This window comes from Scyliorhinus torazame, chromosome 27 (genome assembly GCF_047496885.1).
Source record: "Scyliorhinus torazame isolate Kashiwa2021f chromosome 27, sScyTor2.1, whole genome shotgun sequence".
NCBI lineage: Eukaryota > Metazoa > Chordata > Chondrichthyes > Carcharhiniformes > Scyliorhinidae > Scyliorhinus > Scyliorhinus torazame.
The window spans coordinates 4,859,603-4,875,880 of record NC_092733.1 but is presented as its reverse complement, the minus strand read 5'-3'; the positions used below and the strand labels follow the sequence as shown (position 1 = coordinate 4,875,880).

The 16,278-nt window shown below is 46.9% G+C and overlaps 1 protein-coding gene across 3 annotated transcripts in view; it reads right to left on the bottom strand.

Annotated features, from left to right (window-relative positions):
- Window positions 1-1,968: 1,968 nt before the first annotated feature.
- LOC140403140 (intercellular adhesion molecule 1-like) overlaps window positions 1,969-16,278 on the bottom strand; it is a 185,187-nt gene continuing 170,877 nt past the window's right edge. For all 3 annotated transcript variants that reach the window (XM_072490804.1, XM_072490806.1, XM_072490805.1), the window contains 4 exons: window positions 15,913-16,188; window positions 15,057-15,371; window positions 6,106-6,387; window positions 1,969-3,935 (listed from right to left, as the gene is read on the bottom strand). In XM_072490804.1, coding sequence (XP_072346905.1) covers window positions 3,724-3,935; window positions 6,106-6,387; window positions 15,057-15,371; window positions 15,913-16,188 — 1,085 coding nt within the window. In that variant the 3' untranslated portion in view covers window positions 1,969-3,723. The remainder of the gene's footprint in view (window positions 3,936-6,105; window positions 6,388-15,056; window positions 15,372-15,912; window positions 16,189-16,278) is intronic.

Here is a 16,278-nt window from a genome sequence, read left to right as displayed (position 1 = left end):
TTTCCCCGTTCATCCTTTGACCTCCCTGCGTGTGGGGCTCCCTTCCTTCCTGCGCCCTTTTTCCCGCCATAGTTTCCATAGCGCGGGAAAATACCTGCGCCTTCCTCTCGGCCCCGCTCCTAATGGCGCAGTTCCCTCATTCCCCTTCCCTGTCCCCTTTTCCACCAGTGCCCACATTTCTTCATGTCCCCCACATCGGGGGGAGAAAAATTCCCCGTCCAACATTATTATACATTAGTCCTCCCCTCTCCCCACTTTATATTTATGTGCCACCACCTCGCTACCCCTCTCCGGGCATCAATTTCTCAAGTCTAGTCCAATTTCTCATCCTGAGTAAATGTCCATGCCTCCTCCGCCGTCTCGAAGTAGTGGTGTTTGCCCTGATGCGTGACCCACAGTCTCGCCGGCTGCAGCATCCCGAATTTGACTTTCTTCCTATGGAGTCCCGCCTTGGCCCGGTTAAAGCTCGCCCTCCTTCTCGCCACCTCCGCACTCCAGTCTTGATACACGCGTATCACCGCGTTCTCCCATCTGCTGCTCCGTGTCTTCTTAGCCCAGCTCAGGACCATCTCCCTGTCCCTATAGCGATGGAACTTCACCACTATTGCTCTTGGTGTTTCCCCTGCCTTTGGTCTTCTCACGAGGACCCGGTACGCTCCCTCCACTTCCAGGGGGCCCATTGGGGCCTCAGCTCCCATTAGAGTATGGAGCATCGTACTCACATAAGCCCCAACATCAGCTCCCTCTGCTCCTTCGGGGAGACCTAGAATCCGTAGGTTTTTCCTCCTCGAGCTGTTCTCCAGGGCTTCCAGCCTTTCTGTGCACCTCTTGTGTAGTGCCTCATGCATCTCCGTTTTTACCACCAGGCCCTGTATCTCATCTTCATTCTCGGCTGCCTTTGCCTTCACTCCACGGAGCTCCATCGCCTGGACCTTCTGTGTTTCCTTTAGTCCCTCGATTGCCAGTAGCATCGGCGCCAGCACCTCTTTCTTGAGCTCCTCCACACATCGTCGGAGGAACTCCTGCTGTTCCGGGCCCCATACCATCTGGGGTCCCTCGGCCGCCATCTTGCTTCTCCCTTCTCTTCTCTGCCGCTGCTCCAAAGGATCCTCCGCAATCTGGCCACTACTGTCGCTCCTTTCCATCCACACCCAGGGGGGGACTCCTTCCTTTGTCACCCCACACTGGGTTTGGCCGCAAAAAAATTCCGTTGGGGCTCCCGATAAGAGCCCAAAAGTCAGTTGAAACGGGAGGTGCCGAAACGTGCGGCTTAGCTGGTCATCGCCGCAACCGGAAGTCCTGCCTCTTGATCCTTAATGTGCCTGGCCCTCCTAGCTCTCCCACTGCGTCTAGGTGTCTCACCAGGATGCACATTTGAGGTGGAGGCAGTCATCTGCTTATCTCATCCTGTCGTCTTCGGTGCACCTGGCAGGCATCCTCTGGGGGCTCTGGGACCAGTGGGCCCCAGCTCACTTGCCAATGGCACTTGCACACCCGTGCCGCCCTGCTCCGTGTGTTCACCCCGAGACATGGCCTCATCAGAGGGGTGGAACGTGGAGGAGCAGGTGGCCACCCTCGCCGCCCCATGGAATGGATACAGGTTGGCACTCAGCACCCCCTCCTCCAGGTCAGTGCCATAGGGCCCTGGGGTTCACCTTGGGACGGAGGGGCAGCTAGTCCGAGCCCCGGCTGCCCCTTAAAAATAATAATCCTAATCTTTATTGTCACAAGGCTTCCATTAACACTGCAATGAAGTTACTGTGAAAAGCCCCTAGTCGCCACATTCCGGCGCCTGTTCAGGTACACAGAGGGAGAATTCAGAATGTCCAGTTCACCTAACAGCGCGTCTTTCGGGACTTGTGGGCGTTGTTAGGTCCGGCATTCCACTGCCATTCCCACACTTGGAAATGTTTCCGGAGAATTCCGCCCAATCTCTGTAAATCTGGGTTTAATTGCAGGAGCAAGAAATTGAAAGAAGGAACAGATTTTATTTCTCATCCTTTTGTGAAGTGTTTTGGAACATTTTATCACATTAAAAACATCAAACAAGTTGCTGCTCTAATTTGATTTTGTATTATAAAGAATATGGTTAGTAGTAATCAGATGTGACATTGAATGCTTGCCAAATACCATTACCAGCACGTGGATAGCTCTCTGCACGTGTCAAAGGTCATCCAAAAACCTCGAATAATGAACTAACCGTGAGAAATTATGGTTTCTCTGCTTCTACTTTTGTCAGCTCTTTGAAAGATTTGGGATAGACTTGATGGGTCTCCCTCTGTGCCATACGAATCTATCGTTCTAAGACCTTTATGCTCACTCCTAGCATCTGTTTGTAAAATATACATTATAAAACAATATTCATGCAATGACAGGAACAGATTATTATGAAGTATAAACCTGAATTCATAAAGCACCTATAATGTAGTGAAAGGTCTTTGCAGGAGGGTTACAAAACAAAATTTGATATATAGCCACACACTTAGCCACATGAGGAGAGATTAAGACAGAAAAGAAAAACATGCATTTATATTGGGTCTTTAGTGACTGCAGCATGTTTCAAAGTGCTTTACAGCTAACTGAGTATATTTGAATTACACTGTAAGAAATGTGGCAGCTACAATTGTGCACAGCAAGCTCCCACAAACACAATGACCAGTTAATCTGTTTCTGTGATGCTGATTGAAGGTGACTATTGTCTGAAACATTGGGGAGAAATCCCTGGCTCTCCTTCAAAATGCAGCCGCAGCTGCATCCACCTAAAAAGGAGACAGAGCCTCGATTTAATACCTCATCTGAAAGTGGTAACAACAGTGCAGCCCCCCCTCAGTACTGCACTGGAGTACCAGCTTTGATCTTTGTACTCAACATCTGGAATGGGACTTGAATGCACAGCCTTCTGATTCAGAGACAAGAGCCAGCTGACACCAGTGACCACCAGCTTGATCAAAATGTATAGGTTTTAAAGGAGAATCTAAAAGGAGGAGAGTGGGGCAGATAGACTAAGGAAGGGAATTTCAGAATTCGCGGTCCCCCAGCCATGTGTTTGTCGGTGGCGCACTGTGCACTGGTAGCAGGATTCTCTACACCCGTCGCTTGTCAATGGGATTTCCCATTGAAGCCACCTCACACTGTGAAACCCACGGTCAGGGGCGTGCTGCCGGCAGGAAGAAATCCCAACGACTGGAGAATTCCGGCCCAGAATTAGAGATGCAGAGTTGCTGGAATGTCACAGGGCAGAGCTGGCATACAGAGATGGAGAGGCAAGGCCATGGAGACGTTGCAACATATGGATGAGAATTTTAAAATTCAAGTGTTATTTCACATCTAGTTTTCACTTTACACATTTGGAAAATAGTACATTACAAAAACAATATTTATCCTATTAAAGCAGTCACAACAGAAATCGATTATATTTTGCCTTCATGTCAGTTGGTGGGAAAGGAAGTTGTTTTCATAGAGCTTCGTTGTTAGTAGTGCTGAATCTAGATATCAGAGTTCAGGTGACTACCTAGTGTTTGTGGAAATTAAAATAAAATGCTAAAGTGTTTCAAAATTATTCCAAAATACCTAGCATTGTCAGCAACAGGCTATCCTCATAGTTAGTACATTGTTAATGCAAGTAGACTTTAACACTGCAATGAGTGACATTCCTCAGTAACAGTAACAACAATTGGATCATTGAATTTTCTCCTCAGGACATATATATCATTTTTATTGTTGTTATCCCACCAGGCTGTAACAAAGATTTTTTAAAGGAATATTTCCCTGGTGTTCATTTTCATTGGGGATTTGTGAATTGTTGTTGGGTTTTGCTTTGTATAATTTATACAGTCCTCTTTTGTGGGCAGTACGAATGCAGATGCAGCCCCCGGCAAGAGCTGCAATTATGATCATTGCAAGTATTCCTATCACCAGTCGTATCCAACTGTGACCTATTAAAACATGTAAATCAAACAATTACACAAATCATTGGCAGTCCTATGGCAATATATTTATTACAAAACACCTGGGCATCTCCACAATCCTGGCACCATGGATTGGTCTGTGTGCCCACTGCTGCCAGAGGTACCATCGGCTGGCACTGCCATGCCAGCAGTACTTTTAACAGGATTTTACATCAACCCCTTTAGGAATTCTTTATTTTGACTGCTGTACAAACTGCTCACCTTTGCTTTAACACTTCATTCCCAGACTGTATTAAAATGCCATCAGATGTTTTATTTACCTTTGAAGGCTACTGACCCACTTAAACCTGGTTACTGCAATTGTTTCTTCAACTCAGGACACTTTGTATAGTCTTCCTTGAATTCTTCTGAACAATACCTTGGTCTCTGTTCACTTAACTCCAGTCATCTCCAACATTCATTCTGTCCCAATTCCCTGGTTATCTGCACTGTAACCTCCACTTTAGGAAGCCTGCCCCTTTGCAGCTCCTGTCCTGTCCAGTCTTTCTTCTGGCAGAGTTGAGAGATGTTCACTCACCAAGATTCTGTCTCCAGCCGCAATCAAATTAGCTAACCTAAAACGTAAATGCGTTCCTACCTTACAAGGTCCCATTTGCTAAGCAACACCCACCTACCTCTGCTGGCCTATTTATTGTCCATGTCACAGCCCTCTCCAAGCACAATAGAAACACAGTTGGAACTTAATCAATCCCCACACACACAAACACCTTTGTCCAGCATGAATCTAACCATAGATTTTACTCTTCCAGCCACAAAAACATTAAATTAAACCCACTTAAAACTAAACCTTATTTCTAATGTTTACCAATGCAAATATTGTATTCAAACTTCCTTCCCTTAAAACTACCTTTGTTTTCCGAACTCTATTACCTTCACAACAGGAATTAGGGATGGGCAATGAAAATTCTGACCTATCCAGAGATGCTCACTTCCCATGAAAGAATTTTAAAAATCATCTGTGCATTTTAAATAATGGGAATTTTTCATGGAATAACTAACATTATATATTCATCTCTTTCCTTTTTTCAACTTTACCTTCTTTCATCCTTCAAATATTACAACAAACTTCTGATTTTTATGGAGGACAGACAACATGTACTCAGGTCCCTGTCTTTTCCCATTTACGCACCGAAGGAAATATGGGCGTGCTTCACCCAAAACATGACTATGTGGGTACGGCAGATTCATTTCTCTCTGTGAAACTTAAACTTTAGTGAGTCAGTCTGCCAGGATTGGCTCTGTCTTTGCATGGGGGAGAAGAGTTTATGTTTATGGCAGAGAGCCCTTGTTAGAACACAGAATGATGGGGAAAGGAGGAGGCGGGTATCTGTAGTCATGGCATTGACGATCCTTTTCTCTGTTTAGAATTAGCACCTGTGTTTTGTGAGGCTTTTTTTCAATCTCAGATCTGATCTCCAGGTGGTCTATCTTTTTAATCTCTCGCATGGCTGCATTTATTCACAAACTCCACGTCCTTGTGTTACCATCAATTAATTTAATGCAGCTTTTCATTCTCTTATTAAAAAAAACACCCACCATGAAATAATTTCATATTTTTATTTTAAACTGGTTCCAGGATTTCATGTTCATTTTTCAGTCATCAGCCCAAAACTTTCACTGATATTTTCTCCGCAGTTTCTGAGTGATCTTTGCAGTATCTCCTGGTTTTATTTTCCAACCGCCTCCCCGTCACTATGAGAATTGATGCCCAGCCATGTACTGCAGTTCACTGAGCTGCCAACACCTCGCACCATGGACCGGCACTGTGTGGATTCACAGCTGTACCTCTCCTCCTGCAGTGTTATTGCTCGGACAGTCTGGGCAAACAGAGTGGGAGGAAGGTGCTTCTACACACAAAGAGGAACAAGAGGAAGAGAGTGTCACTCTGGATCACTCGTACTCATGTCCCAGAGGCTAGTTACAGAGCAGCATTGTTAGAGGCTGGGAGTGGTTTATCCATTTGTCCCTTCATCAGCAAGGATGGAGTGGAACAGGAAACTTAATCAAAATAAATAAATAACAGAATGTTGTAACACAATGTGACCCTCTGGATCAAAATGGAGTGACTGAAATGCTGTTTCAATCCTCAAAAGATTAATTATTTATTCATTGAATTCTGACCAAGAAACAAACTGACCTGTGACCCTGATGTCCACTTCCTTCTCTTCAATTCCATATCGATTGGTTGCTCTACATTTATAAACTCCTTGATGTCCTGATGTTGCGTGGGAAATACGGAGGACTCCAGGGGAACCAATCTCAACATTGCTGCTGTTACTGGGATCTTCCCACTTTAATGTAGGTGTGGGATTTCCATTGGAATTGCAGATCATTGTAACCTCATCACCTTTCCTGACGGTTACTGGAAACCCTGACACAGTTTTGTTATTTACTGATATGGTTGTGTCTCCTGGTTTATCTGGAAAAGAAATGTGAAACAATATGAAAATGGGAAGGTGTTTGGAGAATCAGCATAGTAGGGGTGGGACTCAAACTCACCTTTGTCTCCCACACACACTCACCTCTCTCACACAAACAGACACTCACCTCTCTCACACACTCACCTCTCTCACACACACAATACACACACACTCATGTCTCTCACACACTCACCTCACACACATACTCACCTCACACACTCACTTCTCTTTCATACACACTCACCTCTCTCATACACATTGACCTCTCTCACACACACTCACCTCTCACACACACACACCTCTCTCACACACACACACCTCTCTCACACACACACACCTCTCTCACACACACACACACCTCTCTCACACACACACTCACCTCTCACACACACACACACACACCTCTCTCACACACACTCACCTCTCACACACACACTCACCTCTCTTGCACACACACATTCACCTCTCGCACACACACTCACCTCTCTCGCACACACACACTCACCTCTCTCGCACACACACACTCACCTCTCGCACACACACACACTCACCTCTCGCACACACACACACTCACCTCTCTCTCATACACACACTCATTTCTCCCACAGACACACACACTCACACCCCTCGCACACACACACACTCACCTCCCTCTCATACACTCATTTCTCCCAGACACACACACTCACACCCCTCGCACACACACACTCACCTCTCTCTCATACACACACTCATTTCTCCCACAGACACACACACTCACACCCCTCGCACACACACACACACACACACACCTCCCTCGCACACACACTCAACTCTCTCTCACAGACAAAACAAACACACACACTTACCTCTCTCTCATACACCGTCTCCACAGCTCCATGGTCACCTCACACGCACCTCTCTCTCTCATACACACACTCGCCTCTGTCTCACAAACGTACACATATACACACAATCACCTCTCTCTCACACACACATACACACACACTCACTTCTCACTCAGACACACACCTTCCCCACACACACACATAAATGCATAAACAAACACTCTCTGCCCCTTCACACGCTGGTGACCCCTATTCTCTCACAACAACCCTTGGCCCGTTCACTCCCTTGCCCAGCTTTCAATCCTGCTCCAAGGATCCCTCACCCTCATTCCTTCTCTACGGTCTGCTGTCTCCATATCTCCACCACTACCCTTCTGTTCTGCTATCTCCTTCACTCCAGGGCCGCTTGTGCTCTGACCCCATGGCCACTTTCCCTGCTGTCTCCACAGCTCCACGGTCACCTCCCTCCCCTGCGCCATGGTTGCCTCCCTGCGCAAGGCCTGCCTTTTCCCTCACTTCATGTCTGCTACCACTCTGCCTCATGGTCGCTTCCTTTCCCGCTAATTGCTGCTTTCTCTCCCGTAACGTCGCCTACTATCCCCATCACTCCATCATCCGCTATAGCTCCCACCGCCATCCGTTCCACCTCACTCTGCCGTCCGCTCTCTCCCTCACTTTGGCCTTGATATGAGACTTTGAAAACTTACTTTCCACTGTTTCCAACTCAACTGATCAGAGGCTGGCTTCCCACTGCATTGGCTCAGCCTATCAGCAGTCCATGCAGTGAGAAGCCAGCCTCTGATTGGACGAGCAGCTTTACAACATTTTTCAATTTTAGACATCAGGCTGGCCCATTGCGGAGCCCCTGCATGTCGCCAATGGAAGCCCAGGCTTCTGTGCAACCCAGTTTGGGAAGCTCTGGTATAGAGGAGATGTGAATGGCAGGGTAGAAGGCATCTTCATACTAAGTAATGGAATTAAGGAACAATAAACTAAACCAGCAAAAAACACAAAACAGAATGACAACAGTGATTATGATCTAAAATTGTTCAAGTTGATCTTGAGGTCAGAAGGCTGCAAAGTGGCCAGTCCAAAGGTGAAGGGCCATTCTTCAATCTTGCATTGAGCTTCGTCAAACACTGCACTAGGCCAAGGACAGAGCAGGAGCAAGGTAGAGAATTGGATTGACATGCTTGTGGACTAAACCTGGACATTCTGCAAAGGAGTCACCCAGTCTGTGTTCAGCCTGCTCAATGCAGTGAAGTCCCATTAGGGGCAACAAAGAACAAAGAACAAAGAAATGTACAGCACAGGAACAGGCCCTTCGGCCCTCCAAGCCCGTACCGACCATACTGCCCGACTAAACTGCAATCTTCTACACTTCCTGGGTCCGTATCCTTCTATTCCCATCCTATTCATATATTTGTCAAGATGCCCCTTAAATGTCCCTATCGTCCCTGCTTCCACTACCTCCTCCGGTAGCGAGTTCCAGGTACCCACTACCCTCTGCGTAAAAAACTTGCCTCGTACATCTACTCTAAACCTTGCCCCTCTCACCTTAAACCTATGCCCCCTAGTAATTGACCCCTCTACCCTGGGGAAAAGCCTCTGACTATCCACTCTGTCTATGCCCCTCATAATTTTGTATACCTCTATCAGGTCGCCCCTCAACCTCCTTCGTTCCAGTGAGAACAAACCGAGTTTATTCAACCGCTCCTCATAGCTTATGCCCTCCATACCAGGCAACATTCTGGTAAATCTCTTCTGCACCCTTTCTAAAGCCTCCACATCCTTCTGGTAGTGTGGCGACCAGAATTGAACACTATACTCCAAGTGTGGCCTAACTAAGGTTCTATACAGCTGCAACATGACTTGCCAATTCTTATACTCAATGCCCCGGCCAATGAAGGCAAGCATGCCGTATGCCTTCTTGACTACCTTCTCCACCTGTGTTGCCCCTTTCAATGACCTGTGGACCTGTACTCTTAGATCTCTTTGACTTTCAATACTCTTGAGGGTTCTACCATTCACTGTATATTCCCTACCTGCATTAGACCTTCCAAAATGCATGACCTCACATTTGTCCGGATTAAACTCCATCTGCCATCTCTCCACTCAAGTCTCCAGACAATCTAAATCCTGCTGTATCCTCAGACAGTCCTCATCGCTATCCGCAATTCCACCAACCTTTGTGTCGTCTGCAAACTTACTAATCAGACCAGTTACATTTTCCTCCAAATCATTTATATATACTACAAACAGCAAAGGTCCTAGCACTGATCCCTGTGGAACACCACTGGTCACAGCCCTCCAATTAGAAAAGCATCCTTCCATTGCTACTCTCTGCCTTCTATGACCTAGCCAGTTCTGTATCCACCTTGCCAGCTCACCCCTGATCCCGTGTGACTTCACCTTTTGTACTAGTCTACCATGAGGGACCTTGTCAAAGGCCTTACTGAAGTCCATATAGACAACATCTACTGCCCTACCTGCATCAATCATCTTAGTGACCTCCTCGAAAAACTCTATCAAGTTAGTGAGACACGACCTCCCCTTCACAAAACCGTGCTGCCTCTCACTAATACGTCCATTTGCTTCCAAATGGGAGTAGATCCTGTCTCTAAGAATTCTCTCCAGTAATTTCCCTACCACTGACGTAAGGCTCACCGGCCTGTAGTTCCCGGGATTATCCTTGCTACCCTTCTTAAACAGAGGAACAACATTGGCTATTCTCCAGTCCTCCGGGACATCCCCTGAAGACAGCGAGGATCCAAAGATTTCTGTCAAGGCCTCAGCAATTTCCTCTCCAGCCTCCTTCAGTATTCTGGGGTAGATCCCATCAGGCCCTGGGGACTTATCTACCTTAATATTTTTTAAGACACCCAACACCTCGTCTTTTTGGATCACAATGTGACCCAGGCTATCTACACACCCTTCTCCAGACTCAACATCTACCAATTCCTTCTCTTTGGTGAATACTGATGCAAAGTATTCATTTAGTACCTCGCCCATTTCCTCTGGCTCCACACATAGATTCCCTTGCCTATCCTTCAGTGGGCCAACCCTTTCCCTGGCTACCCTCTTGCTTTTTATGTACGTGTAAAAAGCCTTGGGATTTTCCTTAACCCTATTTGCTAATGACTTTTCGTGACCCCTTCTAGCCCTCCTGACTCCTTGCTTAAGTTCCTTCCTACTTTCCTTATATGCCACACAGGCTTCGTCTGTTCCCAGCCTTTTAGCCCTGACAAATGCCTCCTTTTTCTTTTTGACGAGGCCTACAATATCACTCGTCATCCAAGGTTCCCGAAAATTGCCGTATTTATCTTTCTTCCTCACAGGAACATGCCGGTCCTGTATTCCTTTCAACTGACACTTGAAAGCCTCCCACATGTCAGATGTTGATTTGCCCTCAAACATCCGCCCCCAATCTATGTTCTTCAGTTCCCGCCTAATATTGTTATAATTAGCCTTCCCCCAATTTAGCACATTCATCCTCGGACCACTCTTACCCTTGTCCACCAGTACTTTAAAACTTACTGAATTGTGGTCACTGTTACCGAAATGCTCCCCTACTGAAACATCTACCACCTGGCCGGGCTCATTCCCCAATACCAGGTCCAGTACCGCCCCTTCCCTAGTTGGACTGTTTACATATTGTTTTAAGAAGCCCTCCTGGATGCTCCTTACAAACTCCGCCCCGTCTAAGCCCCTGGCACTAAGTGAGTCCCAGTCAATATTGGGGAAGTTGAAGTCCCCCATCACCACAACCCTGTTGTTTTTACTCTTTTCCAAAATCTGTCTACCTATCTGCTCCTCTATCTCCCGCTGGCTGTTGGGAGGCCTGTAGTATACCCCCAACATTGTGACTGCACCCTTCTTATTCCTGATCTCTACCCATATAGCCTCACTGCCCTCTGAGGTGTCTTCTCGCAGTACAGCTGTGATATTCTCCCGAACAAGTAGCGCAACTCCACCTCCCCTTTTACATCCCCCTCTATCCCGCCTGAAACATCTAAATCCTGGAACGTTTAGCTGCCAATCCTGCCCTTCCCTCAACCAGGTCTCTGTAATGGCAACAACATCATAGTTCCAAGTAGTAATCCAAGCTCTAAGTTCATCTGCCTTACCCGTAATGCTCCTTGCATTAAAACATATGCACTTCAGGCCACCAGACCCGCTGTGTTCAGCAACTTCTCCCCGTCTGCTCTGCCTCAGAGCCACACTGTCCCTATTCCCTAGTTCTCCCTCAATGCTCTCACCTTCTGACCTATTGCTCCCGTGCCCACCCCCCTGCTATACTAGTTTAAACCCTCCCATGTGACACTAGCAAACCTCGCGGCCAGGATATTTATGCCTCTCCGGTTTAGATGCAACCCGTCCTTCTTATACAGGTCACACCTGCCCCGGAAGAGCTCCCAGTGGTCCAGATAATGGAAACCCTCCCTCCTACACCAGCTGTTTAGCCACGTGTTTATCTGCTCTATCTTCCTATTTCTAGCCTCACTGGCACGTGGCACAGGGAGTAATCCCGAGATTACAACCCTCGAGGTCCTGTCTTTTAACTTTCTGCCCAGCTCCCTGAACTCCTGCTGCAGGACCTCATGCCCCTTCCTGCCTATGTCGTTAGTACCAATATGTACAACGACCTCTGCCTGTTTGCCCTCCCCCTTGAGGATTCCCTCTACCCGTTCGGAGACATCCTGGACCCTGGCACCAGGGAGGCAACATACCATCCTGGAGTCTCTTTCACGTCCACAGAAGCGCCTATCTGTGCCCCTGACTATAGAGTCCCCTATTACTATTACTCTTCTGCGCTTTGACCCTCCCTTCTGAACATCAGAGCCAGCCGTGGTGCCACTGCTCTGGCTGCTGCTGTTTTCCCCTGATAGGCTATCCCCCCCGACAGTATCCAAAGGGGTATACCTGTTCGAGAGGGGGACAACCACAGGGGATTCCTGCACTGACTGCCTGCCCTTTCTGGTGGTCACCCATTTCTCTGCCTGCACCTTGGGTGTGACCACATTTACATAACTGCGATCTATGACGCTTTCCGCCACCTGCATGCTCCTAAGTGCATCCAATTGCTGCTCCAGCCGAACCATGCGGTCTGTGAGGAGCTCCAGTTGGGTGCACTTTCTGCAGATGAAGCCATCCGGGACGCTGGAAGCCTCCCGGACCTGCCACATCTCACAGTCAGAGCACAGCACCCCTCTAACTGACATTGCGTCAATTAATTAAAATTTGTCTTTTTTTTTTTTAATACTTTTTTTTAAATTTCAAAGTTACTGTCAACTATCTGTTTCCTAGCACTAGATTTCTAATAGAAATGCGATAACTAACGATAATACTCTCCGATCTCTGGCTTAGATATCCTCTAAATTATAATTAAGTTATTATGTTTAATTAGTTCCCAAATACTCAAATTTTTTTTAAATTTAGGTGAGAATCCCAACCAGCCACTCTGGCCACAGCTTTTCTGTGATGTCACTTTAGTTTCCCCCCAACACACACAATTTGAAAAAAGGTATAAAAGTAAAAATAACTTACTTACCTTCTTACCTTCTGAGTGTCTGAGATGTTCTCAGGTTCTCTCGCTGACAGAGACTGCTCCTCCACCTCCGAACCTTGACCTGCACAATGCTAATAATATAATAATAATATAATATGGCACTTACCTTACACCAATGGGTCTTATTATTAGGTTAGAGGAGGAGGGCGGGTGGGAGACACTACACGTGTAGTGTCTCGGGTTTCCTCTCCACCAGAATTTATTAGTTGGGGGGGGGGGGGGACTTCCCAGAGGTCCGCGGGTCGAACTTCCGGTTCCCGCCTTATATAAAAACAAATAAAACAGAAAAGAAGAACAGACACGGGACCAGGCAAGGCTTTTTAAATACACTACTCACCTCCCAGAAGGCCCCTGCGCACCGCTGCCGCCGAAATCCAAAGGGCTGCTCCTGTAAAGGCAAGGCTTTTTAAAGTAAGTACTCACCTCCCAGAAGGCCCCTGCGCACCGCTGCCGCCGAAATCCAAAGGGCTGCCCCTGTAAAGGTAAGGCTTTTTAAATACACTACTCACCTCCAAGAAGGCCCCTGCGCACCGCTGCCGCCGAAATCCGAAGGGCTGCTCCTGTAAAGGTAAGGCTTTTTAAAGTAAGTACTCACCTCCCAGAAGGCCCCTGCGCACCGCTGCTGCCGAAATCCGAAGCGAAGAGAGAGCGTGATTCTTCCTCGCATCAGCAGCCGGCGCTGATCCCACGATTCTCGGAGAATAGCGGGAGAGCCCCTGAGCAGGTTTCACGCCAGGTGCCGACTGAATTGTCATGCTGCCATCCCACAGCGCCCAACACGATCTGGATCACTCCCTCACTGGGCAGGAACCAGAGGCTCATATTTAAAAGAGTCATTAAATCGATTTCAAAATGTGGAGCCCATTTGAGGCCGGAGTCTACTGGATTCTGGGATTCACCAGCCCCACCGGCGCAGCGCGAGGCTGACCCCACCGGCGCGGCGTGAGGTCGCTCCCACCGGCGCAGCGTGTGGCTGCTCCCACCGGCGCAGCGTGAGGTTGCTCACACCGGCAAGGGAAGGCTGCTCCCACCGGTGCAGCATGAGGCTGCTCCCACAGGCGCAGCATGAGCAGCTACCACCGGCGCAGCGTGAGGCTGACCCGAATCAGTCTGGTTTCCAAAAATGGAAGGCAAATGAGCGGACCATGCCGGGGGGCTCGGAATCCATTGAAGCCCGCGGGTGGTTGGTGACAGGGCAACTGGCACCCTGGCTACAGTTGACTGTTCTGTTTATTTTACACCCAGTCTTTGTTTCCCTCACTCAGGTTCTAGAATTTGCATTCTTCTAATTAAAACATATCTCTCACTTGGTGGTTCAATCTCCCAGTTTATCGACCTCCCTGACCAGAACAAACAGCAGACCTCGAGCTTGTTCTGATTTCTTTATCTACAAATGTGAACATTTAACTCATTCTCAGACTGTATTAAAATGGCATCAGATGTTTTATTTACCTTTGAAGGCTACTGTCCCACTTAAATCTGGTTACTGCATTGTTTCTTCAACTCAGAACACTTCGTACAGTCTTCCTAGAATTCTTCTGAACTATACCTTGGTCTCTGTTCACTTATCTCCAGTCATCTCCAACATTCATTCTGTCCCAATTCCCTGGTTATCTGCACTGTAACCTCCACTTTAGGAAGCCTGCCCCTTTGCAGCTCCTGTCCTGTCCAGTCTTTCTTCTGGCAGAGTTGAGAGATGTTCACTCACCAAGATTCTGTCTCCAGCTGCATTCAAATTAATTAACCTAAAACGTAAATGCTTTCCTATCTTACAAGGTCCCATTTGCTAAGCAACACCCACCTACCTCTGCTGGACTATTTATTGTTCATGTCGCAGCCCTCTCCAAGCACAATAGAAACACAGTTGGAACTTAATCAATCCCCACACATACAAACACCTTTGTCCAGCATGAACCTAACCATAGATTTTACTCTTCCAGCCACAAAAACATTAAATTAAACCCACTTAAAACTAAACCTTATTTCCTTTTGTTCATTTTTCAGTTAACAGCTCAAAACTTTCACTGATATTTTCTCCGCAGTTTCTGAGTGATCTTTGCAGTATCTCCTGGTTTTATTTTCCAACCGCCTCCCCCACTATGAGAATTGATGCCCAGCCATGTACTGCAGTTCACTGAGCTGTGCAAACTGCTCACCTTTGCTTTAACACTTCATTCCCAGATTCTGATTTCTTTATCTACAAATGTGAGCATTTGGCTCATTCTCTGACAGAGAAAACAAACAAATTAGTACACACTCGAGAGGAACTTACAGTGAGCTCGCAGAGTCACAGAGCAGTTTGCGATTGGTTTTGTGCTGTTAGAGCCCAGGTCCACTTCTGCCAAGCAGGTGTACTCCTGTCCATCATCTGACACACTGGCAGTGAAACTAAAGACATTCCTCAATCTTATATCTTCACCCGGGAAACCTTGTTCTCCTGTGGAATTAATCTGAAGAGTCTCACTCCCTCTCAGCCATGTGAGGATGAGTTTATTGTTTGGATAGACCCTCGGACCAATGCACTCCAGACTATACGTTCTGTTAACTTCCAGCACTTCCGGAGGTGAAGTAATGTTTATCTCTCGATCTGTTAAAGGAGAATGATTAAAATAAAGGATGGAATTCTACCCATTGGTGAAATTTTCTGTTCCGGCCAAATTCAATGCAGTTTTGAACGGCTCGTCCCATTTTACAGCCCCGCAGTTACTGCCATTTGTCTGTAAAACTCTGCCCACAGAATCAGTCACATCTGCCTTCCCTTTCTCAAGTAATACATTCCCATCCATTCTGCACCTATAAACAATTAGCAGCAAGAATGTCAACCTTTATCAACCGAGATTTTCCTCGATTCCCATCCTCTAATCTATATCAACAAACTGTGTGCTAGCTCCACCATGTTCATCGTATGGAGAACAACAGTTTACTCCAAGACCTCTGTAGTTGGCCACTGAGTCACAACTCCTGGGCATCCATATCTCCGCTACAAGGAGCCCTGCAAGTGAGATATAGAAATGGTGGAACTGACCCAAAGTCAGACACAATCTGATTTTCATTAAAGACTTTTCCCTGGCACCACCTTCCTTTATTGTCAGGTAAGCCAATATGTTAGAGCAAGCCTTTTCACTTACTGTATACTGTGACCACCACTTTCTGCTCAGCTGCGCGATTATTCTGTGATTTACAGATCACATTACATGGTGCTGTAAAATCCCATGCCTGCACACTCGGGAAATAGTCTGTGATCCAATTACTGCCAGTTGTTCTGTTGGGATGTATCCCTGGTTTATATTCCACGTTGATTATTGGGTTTGAACATGTCGTAGTGCAGTTCATCTCTAAAGAAGCTCCAAATTCCACAGCTGGGGGGTTTGTGTTGAGCCTGATCTCAAATCCAGTTACAATTGCTGCCAAGGAAACAAATCACAATAGATGAAGGAAAAGGAAATACATTTAATGACAGCACTCACCAGTTAACTCCCCAAAGTAACTACAGT